General features: G+C 40.7%; 1 protein-coding gene across 6 annotated transcripts in view; it reads right to left on the bottom strand.

Annotated features, from left to right (window-relative positions):
* The window catches only part of Rufy3 (RUN and FYVE domain containing 3), a 67,140-nt gene extending 51,551 nt beyond the window's left edge, over nt 1-15,589 (bottom strand). For 2 of the 6 annotated variants that reach the window (XR_004515340.1, XM_010606098.3), the window contains exons 1-2: nt 14,699-15,588; nt 1,372-1,425 (exon numbers count right to left, since the gene is read on the bottom strand). Coding sequence is in view for 5 of the 6 variants with exons in the window: in XM_010606098.3 (XP_010604400.1) it covers nt 1,372-1,425; nt 14,699-14,876 (232 nt within the window). In the remaining variant the exon portion in view is untranslated. Of the gene's footprint in view, nt 1-1,371; nt 1,426-14,698 lie in introns of all 6 variants that reach the window. The other 4 variants (XM_033758934.1, XM_010606099.3, XM_010606097.3 and 1 more) reach the window with 4 other exon arrangements.
* Nucleotides 15,590-18,040: the final 2,451 nt, after the last annotated feature.

Raw genomic sequence — 18,040 nt, 5'->3', positions numbered from 1 at the left:
AAGAAAAGAGGAGGCTGACTCTTAAAGCAGGCTTACTTCTGGTATTTGTAGTATGTGTTAAAGAAATGGAATTTTGCCTGTGTGGCGTCATGGGGAAGATGGGTCTCCCTGTGTTGCCCAGGCTGATTTCAAACTTGTGACAAGACTAAGAACTCTTTTGAGTCAGCCTCTTTAGTGGCAGAGACTAAGATGTGTGCGACTACTCCAGAAGGAAGGGCATACATTTTACGTAGGATTTTTCTTTAGTATTTAGGCTATCACAGAAATTAGTCTTAAGCCTGATGGTGCCTGGGAGTTTAATGATAATGACAACAGCAGCTTATGTAACAGTGAGCGCTATTCACTAGCAGAAAAAAAGGTAGTATAAATAATAGCTTGACCACAAGAAAAGAAATGAAACTCAGGATTAAAATTTACTCATTTAAAGCAAAGTACTAAAGAAGACACAGTTGGGCATCCTAGAGAGAAAATTGCCTTGGTTGTGTTTGTTGGGACCAGACGTACTGAAGATAGTACTGTACCATACCAGGTCCAACGAGGGTATCAGGCTTAAGGCAAGCTCTGCTCTCAAGGGGTTTACACTTTAACTAGGGGGACAAATATACAGGTAACTGAATACAGCAAAGCTGTCAGAGTTCTCCATGGAACTCCTGTCGCGGGCAGGCAGCACAGGGCAGGGGACTGGCTGGTGAGAAAGCTCAGGAAGAGAGTGGGAGAGGAGATGGGGCTCAAGAGGGACAGGGGAAGGCCTGTTTGGGTAGAGCAGTGGACCTAAGTGCAGGGGAGCACACATCAAAGTTTGGGCACCAGCTGCCTTGGTGGTGAGAGGATACAGAATGACACAGGAAATGGAGCAGAGATTCAGTTTTTGTTTTTAGTGTAAATTATAAGTGCAAATCACGCTGAGAGGCCTAAAGTGAGGTGCCATAGTTGCAGAAGAATTTGCTGTGGGTAGTGGTGCACTCCTTATAATCCTAGCTGGAAGAGTTTAATGCTACGTAAATCTACAATCAGAGCAACACTCCATACCAAACCCTTCAGATTCCTAGGATCTGCATTTGGATGCTGCGAAATTGTACCCTCCCATATATATACATATATAAAATAAGCCATAGAGAAAGTCAACGTACTCTTGAAATAATGTCTCTTTTAAATACGTTATTTAACAAATACCCTAAAGGAGCAGTGCAAATACACATTAATGTACTTTACTTGTAGGAACCATCAGCATAAAGATTTCTCATTTACTGCCATGGGAAATAAAACCTCAATCTGATACACCTTCTTATGCAAAACAATTAAATGGTGATTAGAGAATTTAAAAGGAAAGAAAAAGAAAACAAAGCTGAATGGTGTTGGGGTGGCACGCACCTTCGGGATCATCGCGCATTTGCTCCACCAAATCTGTCAAATCCTCCCAAGAGTCTTTGCAAACGGCAAAAAGAAAGGAAAAGAAAGAAAATGTCATGCAAGCCAAGAAAGAAAAGTGCTGTTAAAAATAAGCTTTCCAAAAGGACAACTGAAAGGGAGGTTCCCAGGATTCTAGTGTGACGCTGAGACCAGCACATACAACCTCCTAGGCAGACATCAGCCAGGGCCAATGAAGGAGTCTCACAGCTAAGGTTCACTGTCCAACGCTGCTGACAAAGAGACAGAGACCCGTAACCCATACAGAGTAGCACAGAGGTCTCTTTTCCTTCTGAAACCAAATCTGACTCTTTGTATTCTAACCATGCACAACATTACAACATTAAGGTCATCCCACATTTATTTTGATCACTGTAGTAAAGGTGTTAAATAAGTGCAATACTTTTTAGACCCAGGACAAATATCATGATGTGAATGAGGGGCTTTTCTTAGAATAACAACAACAAAAAAAACTAAACATTTTCCAACTCCTCCCCACTGCCCCTCCCCTATACAAAAAGAAAGCATACTGCTTTAAAATTATACAAGATACATCACTTAAAATTCAATAAAGCCAGATGTTTTTGCAATATACAGAACCAGGATCTGACTAAGATAGCACACTATAACCAAGCATATTAAATATTTCTACAGGAAATAAGTAAATGTTTAGATTAAATAGGATAGAGACTGTAAGCATCCTTAAGTAAATTCTAGACATGTTGTATCACCAAAAATATTGAGACTAATTCATGAAAAATGCTTTTAGTTTCTGAAATTAAAAAAAAATTTTGCAATTGTAGATATTTAAAGCACTTGTTAAGTGTCTCACACACACAGAAAAGCATACTCCAAAGGTTGGCACTATATTTTTTATAGTAAAGTGGTGTTTTGCGTATATACAACCCTTTAATAGAATAAGCTGCTTTCTTGTGTTACGATGGGTCCCAGACACATTAGAACGTACCGTTAGAAAGTTTAAACATCTACAGTAGCCTCTCCACAGACTTCCTATGTCACTTTGCAAGCCAGGAGGATGAATATTCTGTCTTGTTTTTTATTTTATCAAAATAGAAATTATAATTGTCACCTAATAAAGTAAAAGTCTACCTTACAAAAACAAAATAATGTATAAAGATCTTCCAAGCTGGTTGTGGCGGCACACACCAGTAATCCCAGCACTAAGGAAGGCTGATGCAGGAGGACCATGAGTTCAAATCTCACCTGGAGAATTTAGACCTTTGTTTCAACATGAAAAAATAAAAAGTAGCCCTGGCTTCAATCCCCATTACAGAGAAAACCAATCAAGATCCTCCAGTTAAACAGCCTGCGTTCTCATCCCAAACCCTGACTCACCAGGAGTGGGATGTGGCACACATGACCACCACTCCAAACACATGGATTAAATAGTTAAAGACCTGTGCTTCTCGGAGTTTAGTAGTCTTTTGTTTTTAAGGAGCTTGTGAACAGACTTTTAGTCAAGATAGGAGAGCAGGATAAGGGTGCTTGCTAGCAATCTGTTCAGGTCTAAGAGGAATAAACCAGCAAACTTATTCTGTAGCTCTGGAGATGCGCACCTGGGCAGCCCCGTTAAGACTGTGTGCTCTCCGAACCACAGTAACTCAGTGAGGCAGCAGCAGCAAGGTCTAGGGGAAGGGAACAGCTCTGATGTTTACTCAGGTGTAGTTCTACAACCTTTCTTCTCTATACAGCTTTTCACTAGCAGTCTTTCTATAGTCAACCAAGTTATGGTCAACTTTGTAAGGCCTCAGAGTTTTTGTTTTTCTCCTCGAGGAGACAGACCTTTGATTTAGAGTGTTAATTTTCAGAGATTTATTCAGTTTCTAGAGCAACATTTCCCAAAAGCCTCACATGCTGACAGATCACAAAGAGCTTCCGGAATGACTGCTGTGAAAATAAAAACTAACAAATTTAAAGTAGCATATCACAGGCACAAAGGGTCAACTTTGGGTCTGCAAGAAACTAAAGAGTGCTGCATGTTTTAGGTTGGCTAAAGACTGGGTTCTTGTATTTGCTATAATAATGCAAAGAAATAACTGAATATATGGCTGGGTGTGGTGGCGTATGCCTGTAATCACAGCACTTGGGAGGCTGAGGCAGGAGGATTGCTGTGAGTTCAGAACCAGCCTGGGCTAGATAGTGAGTTCCAGGTCAGTGTCAACTACATACTGAGACACTATCTCAAAAAAAAAAAAAAAAGAAATAACTGAATGTGATTTTTAAAAAGATAAGCTAAACATTAAGCACAGGGGTAGATCAAATTTTTAACACCTAAGGTTCCTTTAAATGAATAATAATATAATTAGCTTGGTAATTAGATATTAACAAAGGAATTGTTAAATTAAGTTTCATTAGTACTAAGAAGTCCTGTTCTGATAAACCAGTAATTTAGCTCAAGGACTATCATTTCTCCATAGCATCTAAAACAAAAATATCAGCAAAGAATTACAAATGGTTCTCAAAACGTTAAGTCACCAGGGGTTACAAATAAGGGAGATCTAGGGATAATGACCTTGGGGAGACCTTAGGGACCCTGACACCAAATTCCAAGGGACAAGAGATGGAACAAGGTAGTTTGAGGAGCAGGTGACACCAGAAGCCCAGCGAGGGCAGGGCAGAAGAGCAAAGGGGAGGAAAAGGGCTGTGTTTGTGGCTGCTGCCGCAGGGCTGGGTGTCACAGGGCGTCTCAGATGAAACTGCACATTTTGTCCACTCTTAAGCTGTCCACACCTCTGGGAGAAAAAGTCCAGCAGCTTTCATCTCAGCAAACTCTAGCTATCATAGAAAAGCTGATATTTCTCATGGCATATGCTACATAAAACTCAAGTCTCTTCTGTTTAGGGCACTCTTAGTAGTCTTAAAAATAATAATAAAAGAACCCAACAAACGTCAGATAAATATTATTATGTAGAGTATAGACGCCGAATGGTCTTAAAAAACCATAATTATTATATGGAAAGTTCAAATTTTAATGAAGTGTAGAAAATCCAACCAACTGCAGCAGCAAAAGGCTGGGGAAAAAAAGTGCAAAGTAAAGCGGTATGAAAGTTCATGATACCATGCTATTATTTTTTTTGTTTGAGACAGGATCTCGCTACGTAGCCCAGGCTTGCCTTGAAGTCACTGTAATCCTCCTGCCTCTGCCTCCTGAGCGCTGAGTTTACAGGCCTGTGCCATAACACTTAGCTCCATGCTATTAAAGTTTTAATAAGGGCCAGGGATTTAGCTCAGTGCTTTGCAAGTGCAGGGACCCGAGTTTGATCCCTGGTACTTAAAAAAAAAAAAAAAAAAAAGAAGTTGTTTTAAAAATATTTAAAGCATGCTGGCATACATACAAAAAATTTAAGTGTTCTTATTTGAACTAGAAATTTTAATTTTAAGATGAAATTTGGTAAAATGTTCAAGTTGCACACATAGTGATATACCAAAACTGGTAAGGAAATTTGGAAAAGACCTAAATATCTGTAACGTGCCAACAGTCAAAGAAACGGCACATCCAGTGGACTGAACAGGAAAGTGGCAAAGACTGCTCTCTACTGGTGATGAGAGACACTTCAGGAGAGTACAAGGCCATAAGGCACTGCCCTGGTGGGCTCCTCCATACATAAAGCTGTTTTTGTGAGTGAGCTTCACGCTTACACATTTAAGAATCTGGCTACTAAATCTTCACAGAATTTTAAGAGAACTATATTATTTTGTACCTTTTTGTATTCTGTGACTTTTACAATGTAAATATCAGTTCTATGACTGGCAAAATAAAAATTTCCTTAAAAATAAGATATACTTAAAACATTTACTTCAAAAATCCTATTATTTTCAACACAGACAGAACTTTTTTTGGTACCGGGGATTGAACTCGGGTCCTTGTGCTTGCAAGGCAGGTCACCGAACCGCTGAGCTAAATTCCCAGCCTCAGACAGAACTTTTATTTTGAGAATAATTATGATGAAACATAATTACACAGGAGCCATTTGGGGACAAATCTGTTTTGCTGTTCCTCTAACTATACAAGTGTTTCTAAGCTCACCAAATCCTGTTTGTTCCCTGGAAAAGTTTAAATCACAACAAGTACAGAGAAACAGATTTTAGTATTTACTCTCTAATTAAAAGCACTTCATATAATCTCAGTTGCCTCAGAAGCTGAGGCTGGAGGACTACAAGTTTGAGGATTGCTTTGAATATAGCAAGACTCCCTTAAAAACAAAAATAAAAATACAAAGCCAGGTATGGGTGGCACATGTCTGTAATCCCATCTCTTTGGAGGCCGAGACAGGAGGATCCCCATGAATTTGAGGCCAGCCTGGGCTACACAGTGAATTCAAGGCCCGCATGAACTACAGTGCAAGACCCTGTCTCAAAAATGAAAAGAGCCAAACAAATAAGCAAAAAATAAAAACCACAAAGTAACAAGAATGAGAAAAGAGCACTTTGTTGCAGTCACACCAGACTAGTAGAGGCAATAGAAACCACAAAACAAAACAAGCTCTGCTCCTGTAAGCTCTCTGCCCGCCAAACCAACACAAGAGAACCCCTAACTTAAAAGCAGAGGATTTAGTGGACGCTCCCACAAGTGCTTGCTCTCTTTCCTGCCAGAAACTGGTGCCTAGGCTCAGGACTTGACAAGGTGGGTTTCATTCTGAGCTTCAACACTGAGCAGTAGTTATCTAATCTGGTACCAAGTTGGGAAAATAACTATTTCAAGTGATCAGGAATTTCAGATGATTTGGGAAGTTCGCAACCCAAAGGAGAATTTGTGGGAACTCCACTAATAAGGGCACACATTAAAGATTAAAGTGTCTCTGTTCTCCAAAAAGCACAGGAAAAGCTCACTGCTGAGAGCACAGCCCACTGGAGGGCCCTGTGACTAACACAGCACGGAGGTGCAGACACCAGCGTACGTAATGACAGCCCAGCCAGGAAGAAACCAAAAGCACACTGAAATGCTATGATCACTGAAATGGGAGTCAAAGCCTGCACTTGTGGCGATTGCCCTGCCTCGGCCTCCTGAGCCTGGCATTACAGGCATGTGCCACCACACGCAGCTGTATTTGCATGTAGAAAAATTGTGACTGCAGTGTATATGTGGCTCTGGAGACAGCTTCTAAAAATTATTATATTCTGAACATCATGCCATTAAATATTCTTCCACAACAATTTTTAGTGCTTGTTGTATAGATGGTCTAAACTTATTAAGTAATTTTCCTCTTAAGTCTTCAATGTATTGCTACTATAAGTCAGAATACTGTGATGAGTGTGTGCGTGTGTGTGTGTAAGCTTTATGCCTGTATCCCTGATTATTTCTTCATTATACAGGACTGGTATGTCACAGAGAACTAATTTCCTAAGGCCTCTGAGTTATAGCAATGCAATGATTTCCAAAAAGGCTGTTCCAGCTGGGCATATTGGCACATGCCTGCAATCCCAGCATTTGAGAGACTGAGGCAGGAGGACTGCTATGAGTTCAAGGCCAGCCTGAACTAGAGTAAGACCCTATCTCATTAAAAATTTTTTTAAAAGGCTGTTACAATATCTATTCCTACTGGCCAAGGCCCTACATCATCTTCCTGTCCTTCCACTGCACTACTATGTATTAAAACACAACAATCACCAATTACCACATTATACTGAATTCTGGTTTTCCAAATAAGATATTGGTGATACAGCAAGGTGGAGGGAGGAGAGGGGAAGGAAGTACAAAGTAGTAGGGTGTGTTGCGCACATGGACCAACTCCCCACAACAACTGTGGTCACCATGCACTGCGAACATAACTGAAAAGACATGACAAGTATAGCAGATGAGGAAAGTAACAATAAACAAGAACAGAGACCATGGATTAAATTGTGTATAACAAACCTTTTCTTTTAAAATGAACTGTTCTCTAGAGTTATGGGGAACTACTGGGTTCACCTGAAATTTGTTAGCTGCCCATAGTAACCGGTAACCAGTAATATTAAGCCTTCTAAAAGACGCAAAACGTTTTTGATTCTATTGATACATACACACACACAAATCACATACATTAAAATATAAAAATTGGAGGCTGATTCTAAGCATATTCAAACAAGTGACACAAACAGTACCTAGTGAGATTCAGGACGTGAAGGTATGGATCATTAGAGACATATTTGTGGATGAAGGACATTAGGGTCCTTTCCCTTTCCTGATTTAGCCCTGGCATAAAGAATCTCAAGAGGAAAGCATAACAGCAAGAACACTCAGGGTTTCGGTGAAGTACCAGGTAAGCAACAGATTGGCTGGAATAGCTAAGCATGTTGGAAAGGATTTGAAAAACACTGGATGAATAAAAGCCCCTGAAGAAAGGGGTGGGCTGCTTGGGTAGAGACTGAAGATTCAGAGCAGCTGCCGTTCCAGCTGCAGTCATGAACATACTGACACACTTCCTGTCACTCTTGCACACATCAAAGCATGCGCTGCAGTTATTTCTAACAGACCGATGTACTTCCTTGTGTGTAGTGCCCTGCAATGACTACTCTCCTAGATGCTTTCCATGAGTTTCTCTTCACAGGTAACAGTATAAATGCCAGGCACAGACATGGACACTGAAGCAAATGCAACTGCCCAGGGAAGCCGTTGTGCACTATTAGCCTGTGTGGATTCTGCTAACACATGCAGTTATCCAAACAACCCTAAAGGGAAAGCCTGAGCGAACACTCTTTTCTCAACATGTCCATCCAGTGTATTATTTTCATAGCATGTTTCTTATTACCTGTATTTGAGAAGGAAGTTTTCTAAGTCAAAGCTTGTGGTTGTCTTGGTAACCACATGGTACATTTCACTGTACTAGGCTGACCATCTGCACCTCACCTCTCAGTATCAGAGCCTCATCCCTTAAGAAGGTCAACAGAGAAGCACATATTTCCTGATAAGTTTTATTTTTAACCAATTATTTTCTTGTTCACAGAAGTCCAAGAAGGGCCATGCTAAAACTTGAACTTAAACTACTGATGTTCACCCTTAGGCTGGAAAGAAATATAGTTTAGATTGCTCCAGATCAGATATAAAAACAGAAATGTAAGTTAAATGATAATATGTTAAGGAATGTGGCCTAAGCCTTTGTAGCTCCACCTATGTTTCATAACCACTAATATGAAGAAATACTGTTTGTGGGATGCTTTACAATAATTATCTCATTTAATCCTAACAGACCCAGTAGTGACCACTAATATTCACCAATTAAGAAAAGAGGAGAACTCAGGCATGCAGTGATTTAGCAACTTGCACAAGGTCACATGGCTACTGAGAGTGGCAGGGAAGGAACTGTATCCAGACCCAATACAAAATCTACATCTTTTTTTTTTTTGTACCGGGGATCAAACTCGGGACCTTGTGCTTGTGAGACAGGCTATGGAACCATTGAGCTGAATCCCTGGCCCTCCTTTTTTTTTTTTTTTTTTAAACCACTACCCTTTATTCTCTCTAAATAAAGGGCCATCATAGCTAAAAGCACCAATAGCCAAATCGACCCCTTTCTTATACTAAACCATTTCATGTATACACCTATATTAAGAGTAACAAAGAGTCAGACAACCTAACTAGTGTCTACACACCCCCTTTTTTTTTTGAAGTTCTGGGGATGGAACCCAGGGCCTCATTCATGCTAGGCAAGTGCTCTAACACCAAGCTACATCTGTCTCCTAATATTCACCCAGTTATAATCAGACTCTTTAGGTATCCAGCATATACTCTGGATCATTTTGGATTTTATGCTAAAATTCTATTTGGAAACTTCTAATATTCCACTAAGAATATAAAAAAGGTTTACAACAGAAATCTAACACATGCGGGGGATATAGTGTGTGTTCACACACATACACACACACACACAAACACACACACCCAACTTAGGCTCACTTTAATAAGCACACAAGAAAAAAATTATTGGCCTGGCGTGATGGTACATGCCCGTAAATCCCAGCACTCAGGAGGCTGAGGCAAGAGGATTGATATGAGTTTGAGGCCAGTCTAGGGTACATATTTAAAGGCCAGCCTACACTACACAACAAAACCTTGCCTCAAAAAACCAAAAACCAAAACATTTTATCCTGTCACTTAAGCCACAGAAATAATCCAGAAACGATATAGGAGGGGAGGAAAGTGGGAGGAAAAGGAAAATGAGCTAAAACCCAGACATCTGGTTTAGGAACAAAGAACTAGTAATACTAGTTTATAATACTAGATTATAAATTCTATATTTTAAAATATATTTGAAATTTTAAAAAGATGAGGGTTGGGATATAGCTCAGTGGTAGCATGCCTGCCTGGCAAGTGAAAGGTCCAGAGTTTGATTCCTGGTACCACAAAGAAAAAAACCAAAAAAACCCAAAACAAAACAAAACAAAAAACCCATAAAAATATTATATTCTCTTTGGAAATCAAACACTATTGCTGTTTTTTTGTTTGTTTTTTTTTTGTACCAGGTATAGAACTCAGGACCTTGCACTTGTGAGACAGGCACAGTGCCACTAAACTAAATCCCCAGCCCTACTGCTGTCTTTTTCTTTTGCCGTGTGCGCACGCGCATGTGTGTGTGTGTGTGTGTGTGTGTGTGCGCGTGTGCACAGCACAGGGAAACTGAACCCAAGGACTCCCCCACTGAGATGCACCCCCAGCCCTGTTTATATTTTGCTGCGGGGGTCTTGATAAGCTGGCTGGGTTGGGCCTGGACTTGTATGTAGTCTTCCCGTCTCAACCTCTCTCCCACACTAGCAGCACAGGTGTGTAAAATCATACCCAGGTGAAATGAAACACTACTGCCATCTCTTAAGCTAACTTCACTTTAGTCACATAAAAGTCAAAACATGAAAGGATTAGCACTTCATTTCAAAAGATTCTCTTCAAGATATCAAAAGATTTTTCATCACACAAATTAGGTAATCTCATCATAGGGTAGGGATGGCAAACCTTTTAGTAACCAAGTGCTAAAACTGCAACCCAAACCCCACTTATTTATCACAAAGTGCCAGAAGTGCAATTAAACCTGAACACTGAGATGTCAGCCTAGAAAACAATTCATATATTAACATCTTTCACCTTAAGAAAAATACAATACACACATGCCATACATATGCCACACTTACAGGGCAAGCTTATTATAAACTGAACCACAGTTAGAACTGAGTTTGTTTTTAAAGATTTGATAACAGGAAAGCGATGCTATGCCTGCCCACCCCTCATGTATGTGCACCTACACACACTTATTATTTTCTTGAACCTGGATTATACAACCAGTTTTGAGTATACTACTCTAATCCAGATGCAGATAAGCATCTCTGAAATGAAACTATTTCTGATATCACCATAATAATGATTACAGATCTAGCAGGTGTTTTGCTTCCACTAGTGAGGAAAACAAAGGGCAAGTCTCTTAATCTTCCACTGTGCTTTGGACATTCCTTTACTTTGAAATTCACTAGATTTTTCAAAAAACAAAAACAACTCAACCATTGTCTCAGCGAGTCATTCCAGAGGTGGACCCCCCCATCTCCCTCTGTAGCTCAGCTTGTCCTGGAATCCACTATTTAGCCCAGGCTGGCCTCAAACTCATGATGCCTCAGCCTCCCAAGTGCTGTGTGACAGGCACACACCTCCATGACTAGCTCTGGTGTGTTTTTCTGAGTAACAAAGAGCCAAAATGAATTTTACATAAACTAGCCTGTTCCTCTAAGTGCTGACATAACAAGAGAAAAGTGAGCCATCCTTCAAACCATGGAATGTCCCTTTACGCCTTACTCTAATTCCTCTCCATCCCCCACCTCCAAGAGTGGGGACCGAAGTCTTTTGGGAAGTTGTGTGTAAGCAGAGCACTTAACCTGGAGGTGAGCTTGAGATATGCTCCTGTGGGTGTGGACAGAAGGCTAAAGGGATAGAGACAGACTGCTCCTAATCTATTAGTATCAGAGATTAACAGTTTTCCTTTCTTCTGCATTCCCTGCTGGCAAAGGAGACCCAGGACCTGAAGTCAAAAACTTGGCCCCTCATCTTCCAGACCCATAGCTACTCAGTCTTCAAATATATTCTACTTTTCTGCAACTGCTTCTTCCCTGGTAAATTCACGCTCACTGCTTTAGTTTGGGATGTTCCTCTCTTACTGTGACCATTTTAACAGTGATGGTTAGGGGTTCCTGGTATATCCTTTCGATCCACCTACTGCACTGCTGGCGCAATTGTTTCACATAAGTCTTAGCTCATGTCACTTGGACATAAAACACCAATGGCTTCTTGGTCAGCCCCTGCTTATCTTTCAGCCTCACATCCCGGGGTGCAGCTCCGCAGCCACTATGCTCCTCATCTCACTGCCTGCTGTTTCCTGGTGCGTCTTACTGGCCAGCTCCATGCCTGGCTGGATGTGGCTCAAATCTCTTCCAGGAAGCCTCTCCTGATCCTTCCCTCTCCTGTCCTATGGTTTCTATCCTCAGCCCTTGTCTTTTCAGGAAAACCACCTACACTCAATGATGTTTCAGATCTGCTCCTGGTTTTATAAAAACAGGAGAGTGATCACCTCACTGACTGCTGATGGCACAGAGACAGAGGCAAGTGTGTGCACACCCATCCATTCCAGGCCAGGGTGGCAGAGCCCAGACAGGCCTGCCTGCGTGGACGCGCGGTGACCTGTGCAAGTGCTACTCCACACAGCACAATCTGCGGACCACAAGCTTCTGTGCTGAGGTCACATCACCTTATGAGGGATACTGTCCACTTTCTTTTGTGGAGTCAGGGGGCTCCACACAGGATCTGTGTGGCGGGAGTCTTTCTGTCTGGGAATCACCCAGAAAGGAGTCTGGCTCCGCCTGTGTTCAGGGACCAGCAGCTCCCTCTCAGTAAGGCGAGAATGATGTAATCACTGCTCACCATGTAAATGCTTAGTGCTCAATTAAATCTACAGCAGTCAATGGTGATAATGTAACCAGTTGGTCAAACAGACTTTAAAAATTAGGACTTTTTCCTTTTAGAGATAGGCTACTTGGCCAACTTCCTCAGCTGACAGTATCCTCTCCTCAGCTTAGATAAATGGACATGAAAGCAACACCTCTGTCAGAAATAGCCCCCATAGGATGTAACTGAAACCATACATGCAGCAGCTGGGAAGGAGAAGGCTGCTGGGGAATTTCCTTGGTTTTTGTCTCAAGATATTTCTCTCCTGTCTTCCTTAATACAAAAGCCCTTGTACTTCTGAATATGGTGAGATAGAGATTGGAGAAAATAGAATACATCTTTTTCTTTTCCACCAAAATAAATGGTCTCCTGCACTTTTGGGTGGTGGCAGCTGGGTGTAGTGATGCCCTCCTGTAGTACCAGTGCTTTTGAAGCTGAGGCAGGAGGATCGCGGTATGTTCCAGCCCAGCTTGGACCACACAGTGAGTTCAAGGCCAGCCTGAACTACATAGTGAGGCCCTGTCTCAAAAAAACCAAAGCCAAACAAACATAAAACATTAAAGCAGATAATTTTGGGGGGCCCAAATGATTTACTCGGTGGAGTAAAGAAATAAAACTTTCATAAAGTATCACCTGGTCTCCTAGATCATTATACTTACATATACTTTCATGGCCTTCCACCTTGTTCCATTATCTTCATTTCTAATTATTTAAAATAACTGATTCTTTTGTCGATTTAAAGGTAAAATCTCCCAACTGACTGCCAGCATCTCTTTTCTTACATATTCGCTATAGCTGATTAAAGTACTGGACTTGGGAACTGATTTGCCTAAACTCCTTATCAAAGAATGTGCCATTTATAGCTTAAGTTTGCAGCTTCCGTACATATTGCTGTGTTCATATGAACATTTCTTAATGAATTCAAACAGCAAACAGACTTCTGCTTACCCATAGGACAAACATATGTTAAAGTATTAAAATTGTTGAAAAATTATTTTTGACACATTGAGAAACTAGATTTTATAATTGAGGAAATATTTCATATTTCACAACTTTCAAAACGCACTGGGATTTTTTTCCCAAACAACTGTCATCGTATGAAATTTCAGCTGATACCTTCTAACCCTTGCACATGTTCTGAAACATAGCCGAAGAAAGCTGTTCAACAGACAAACCCCAGCTATTGTTAGAAGACTCAAAAGGTCTCACAAACTACTTAAACATGGTGTGTGTGTGTGTGTTCTGGGATGTTAACCATCTTCTAAATTTTTCTCAAGGCTACTTTGAGTGGGGAGATAAATCCTTACCAAATACGACGGATGAAGTCTGAGTCATGATACGACTGTACACAAGGTCAAGAGCAGGGAATCATTTCCCAAATTGTACCGATTATGTGTGACTCACCTTCTGGCCCTCTCGGTCTGGCAGATATGCCTAACTGCCAGGCAGATATTTATAAAGAATTTTTCCTTACAAGCAGGCATTTTAACATTTATCATTTTAAGGGTAGAGAACAAACGAAGGTGAGAAAACTATTGCTTTAAAAACAAAACCATTTGCAGCTTGGCATGAAGAGAATTGTAGGAAGGTGCTAAAAAGCCCTGTACAATTTAGGGATGGTTCTGGGAGAAAGTAAAGAGACAACAAAGGCTTTAAGACACTGACAGTGGAAACTGCAAATGAGTTGTAATAATTAGCACAAATAATTTAAAAGAGCAAAGGCCCCAAAGATTCCATGTATAGAGATTACCATATATTAATCAAAGGTTAAAACCTTTTCAAGACACTATGCTTTTTATTAAGTATCCATTCTCATTTAATAATGATGAATATAAAAGTGCTTTCTCATCTAATTTAACCCACATTATTAAAAGAAAATATTCTATCAACTATTTCCTTTGTAAAAGGAAAACAACATTTGGTAATTTAACAATATATCCTGATACCCTTACTTAGAAATATACCCTTTAGTATTTCTAATGTATTTATCATGAACACCTCTAAACTTAGTCATGTTGTCTTACTGTTAAGAATCACTATAATTTCTCTGATGTTTTAATATATCAAGTTAATAAGCTTTACATTATCCATAGGATCAGATGGGAGGTGATCTTAAATGTTCTCTTTGGCAGCTTAAAGACAAAGAACTCTAAACTAGCACAAGCTTCTTTTGAAAGGAGACCTCACAAGGTGGGAGAAATATTTTTGCCAGTAAGCCAGGCAGGGGTGGGTGGTGTACAGGGGCAAGTAAGGATGAAAGGTTTCCAAGATTATTAACAATTCAGTGAGTACGTTCCTCCTGTCTCTCCCTGATCCTCCCCGCCCCACTGCAAGGAGGACGCTGGCAAGATACTGGTGGACAGAATCTGACCATACCTTCGTGGGTAGGCTCTGGGTCAGGTGTGAGTGAGATGTCATCCAGCTCTCGCAGACAGAGCCATTCTCCATCCATTGACACTCGGAATTTGCAAAGGTAGATGGTCTCCATGGCAGCCTGTGTGATCTTGTCAGTGGTGGGGGTTGGCATATCGGTGGGAGGCGTCAGAGCAGACATGATGACTCAGCTGGGACCACAACACACACACACACACACACACACACACACACACACACACACACAAAATAAGATTTCCTCACTCACTCACACACACCCCAAAATAAATAAATAAATAAATAAATTCCAAAAATTTCTGAAGCTCTGAAACAAAGCTTTCAGGAAAAAGGGTGGGGAGGTTTAAATACACCACAAAGCAAAACACTTTATGGATGCAAGTTCTCAAGAGAGACAATTCTACACTATCTTTCCTCACTGACAGTTCCTACCATGCAGCAAAACAAGATGATGGTCTTCTCCCAATGTCCTCTTCCTCTACCTTCCCTTCCCTACCCTTTCTCTCAGCAGAGCTTTCAGTCCAGCACAGCCGACGCTGCCTTAGCTGGCTTTAAAAAACTGGCCTCAGCATGAATAAGTAAAAAAATCCTCTTTTTTCATGCAGGAAAAAAAAAAAAAAACACCAAAGGGGGGGAAAATGAATGAAAAATAAACCTGTATTTTCAATTAGCTTTAAAAAAAAAATCCGAGACTGGAGAAATCACTTCCAGGCTCTGCTCCGATGAGCCAGGATGCTGAGTTCCAACAGGATTGGCTGTGCTCAGCAAGCAGGGTGTTGACCAAAATGGCTGACTAATGAGCCGGACTGAGGACCCAGGCCCCGTGACCAGTCTCCCAGGATGCTCCACAGATGCTGCTGGTGTGGGAGAGCAGTGAGGCTGCTCCCTCTCTTCTGCACAACCCACTTCCAGACCATGCTAGTCAAACTGTGAGCAGACATAACACAATGCACACGTCCTCATCCATTCCCCTCACTATGGGATACAGGGCTGAGTAATAAGAGGACTGTTAATAATGGGGAACACTGCAGAAAAGATGGTGAGAGGGGCAATTAGATTAACTTACTAGGCACATAATGCACCTCTTTTGTCCTCTTAGACACAGCTATTAAAATTCTTTACTACACTAAAGGAGGTATTTTAAGAAAAGCTACTGCAGGTTATAATTTAAGTATCTTATTCTCAAGCATTTATAATTTCCTTTTCTGAGGTAGAAAGAGCTTTTTTTTTAAGACTGGGCAGAGTAAGACAAAAAACCTTTAGGCTAAAAAAGTGAAATCCTTTCCTGATTGTGATCTTTTCCCTTTTTAATATTGTTATAGTTACCAAGTTTCTGCAATCAGAAATGTTTCTAAGAAGAAACATTGTGGAAGTGTATACTTGTGACCCCAGCACTTGGGAGGCTGAGACTGGACCATCACTACAAGTTCAAGGCCAGCTTGAACTACATAGTGAGACCTTGTCTCAAAAAGAAGATAAGCCATGTTATATTTAAAAATCTTCCCATCCTAGAATGTCTAAAGAGACATTACCACACTGTTAAATCAACACATAAGTATGTATGCATACATATACACACATCTACATTATCTATCGGGGTACTAATACAGTACCTTGGTAGCCAAGGAGTTGGTACTTGTTGAAGTACATACATGACAAGAGGAATGCTAAGGAGTTTTAAAAAATGTTTTATACAACTGAAATAAAACTTGTTTTTTCTATTTAAGCATTCCAGTTTTACAAAGAAACATAACTTCAAGGAATATAGTCTAAGACTTTTTATTCTAGTCTAGGAATTCTTATCAGAGGGGTCTTCTAATGTATCTAAAACTGGAAACTATCTGGGCATCGTGGCATATGCCTATAATCCTACCACTCACTTGGGAGGAAACGTTTCCTAACGGCTTCATTATAATTTGAGATTGCACTACAAGAAGAAATGCTAAGAATCAAATTCTGTGGTGAAACAGGCATTTTTCTACCACTACAATGGTGAACTGACACAATGTAAGAATGCACAGACCAATGATGCAAAAGTGAGGTGCATTTGGGTGGAACTATACTTAACATCCTGAATTCTGATCTTTTCTTGAGCTAACTTTATGCTGTGCAGTAACTTTCTGGAGGTGCCCACACCATGACGATACAGCTTAACTGACACTGCTAAGCCATGTGGTGGGTTAGGGTTTTAAATGACTTTTTTGTGCATGTTTGTGTGATACTGGAGACTGAACCCAGGGCCTTCTTGCTGAGTTACATTTCCAGCTTTTTTCTCTAAATTTTGAGACAACATCTTCTTAAATTGTTAAATCACCTAGTCTAAACTCAAACTTGCAATCCCCTGCCTCAGCCCACCTCCACCCCCGGGTTTGGGATTACAGGTGTGCACTGCCACACTTAGTATTAAATGCTTTGGCGGGGGGTTGCTGGGGACTGAACCATGGCTCCCCAACCCATGTGAATTATGCACTTAAGGATACTTTCAACTTATGATGCATTTGTTTGGGTGCGACCTTACCCTAAATCAAGAAAGCACTCCTGCAGAGTGCTGGCCACTTACTCTGGTTACTGTAGGCCTAACTAGGGCCGGGGCTCACTGCCACTGCCCAGCATTTCAAGAGTATAACACTGCTTATCACCAGGCTGAAAAGGAAACTTAAAATTCAAAGTACAGTTTCTGCTGCATGTGTATGGCTTCCATACCATTGTCAAGTTGGAAAAATCATAAGCCAGAGACTGTGTACATATGCTGGTATACAATCGGAGAAAATCAGCAACTCTTGGTTTATTTATTTCAATCGCATTTTCTCGCAACATTATCCTACATACAGACCTAGTACCATTCATTCATTCAGCAAATACCCACTGGCAGATGCTCCTAACGCAAGGTGGTGATTCAGCACTGGGTACAGGAGTATGTAAGACAGGACGACCTTCCTGAAGAGTTTACACATCCCAATATGGAACACCAATCCTAACATGTTCACACTTGATCACAGTTCAGTTCCTTTCTAGACAAACACATATATCCACCTTATTCACTAAAGCATAAGGAATGTGGTTTACAGTTTCACTTTATGTCGTGCAATACTGCCAAACACAGTAAGTAGTCATTAAAACCTTTAAATTACACTGAATATAATTCCTGGAACCACAGCTTCAAACAGTCCTGGCTAACTGTACTTGTGACATCCGGACTGCAGGTCACCGATATACACATATTAAAACACAGAGCAATGGATGCATGGACTAATTTGCACACACTCGGACTGCCTGGGTTCTAGTGCAGTAGCCCCACTGTTTATTTACAGGGGATATGTTCCCAGA

The sequence above is a fragment of the Fukomys damarensis genome, unplaced genomic scaffold (genome assembly GCF_012274545.1).
Source record: "Fukomys damarensis isolate Sample0158 unplaced genomic scaffold, DMR_v1.0_HiC HiC_scaffold_35, whole genome shotgun sequence".
Taxonomy (NCBI): Eukaryota; Metazoa; Chordata; class Mammalia; order Rodentia; family Bathyergidae; genus Fukomys; species Fukomys damarensis.
Note: the sequence above shows the minus strand (reverse complement) of the source record. Positions and strands in the feature narration are given on the sequence as shown.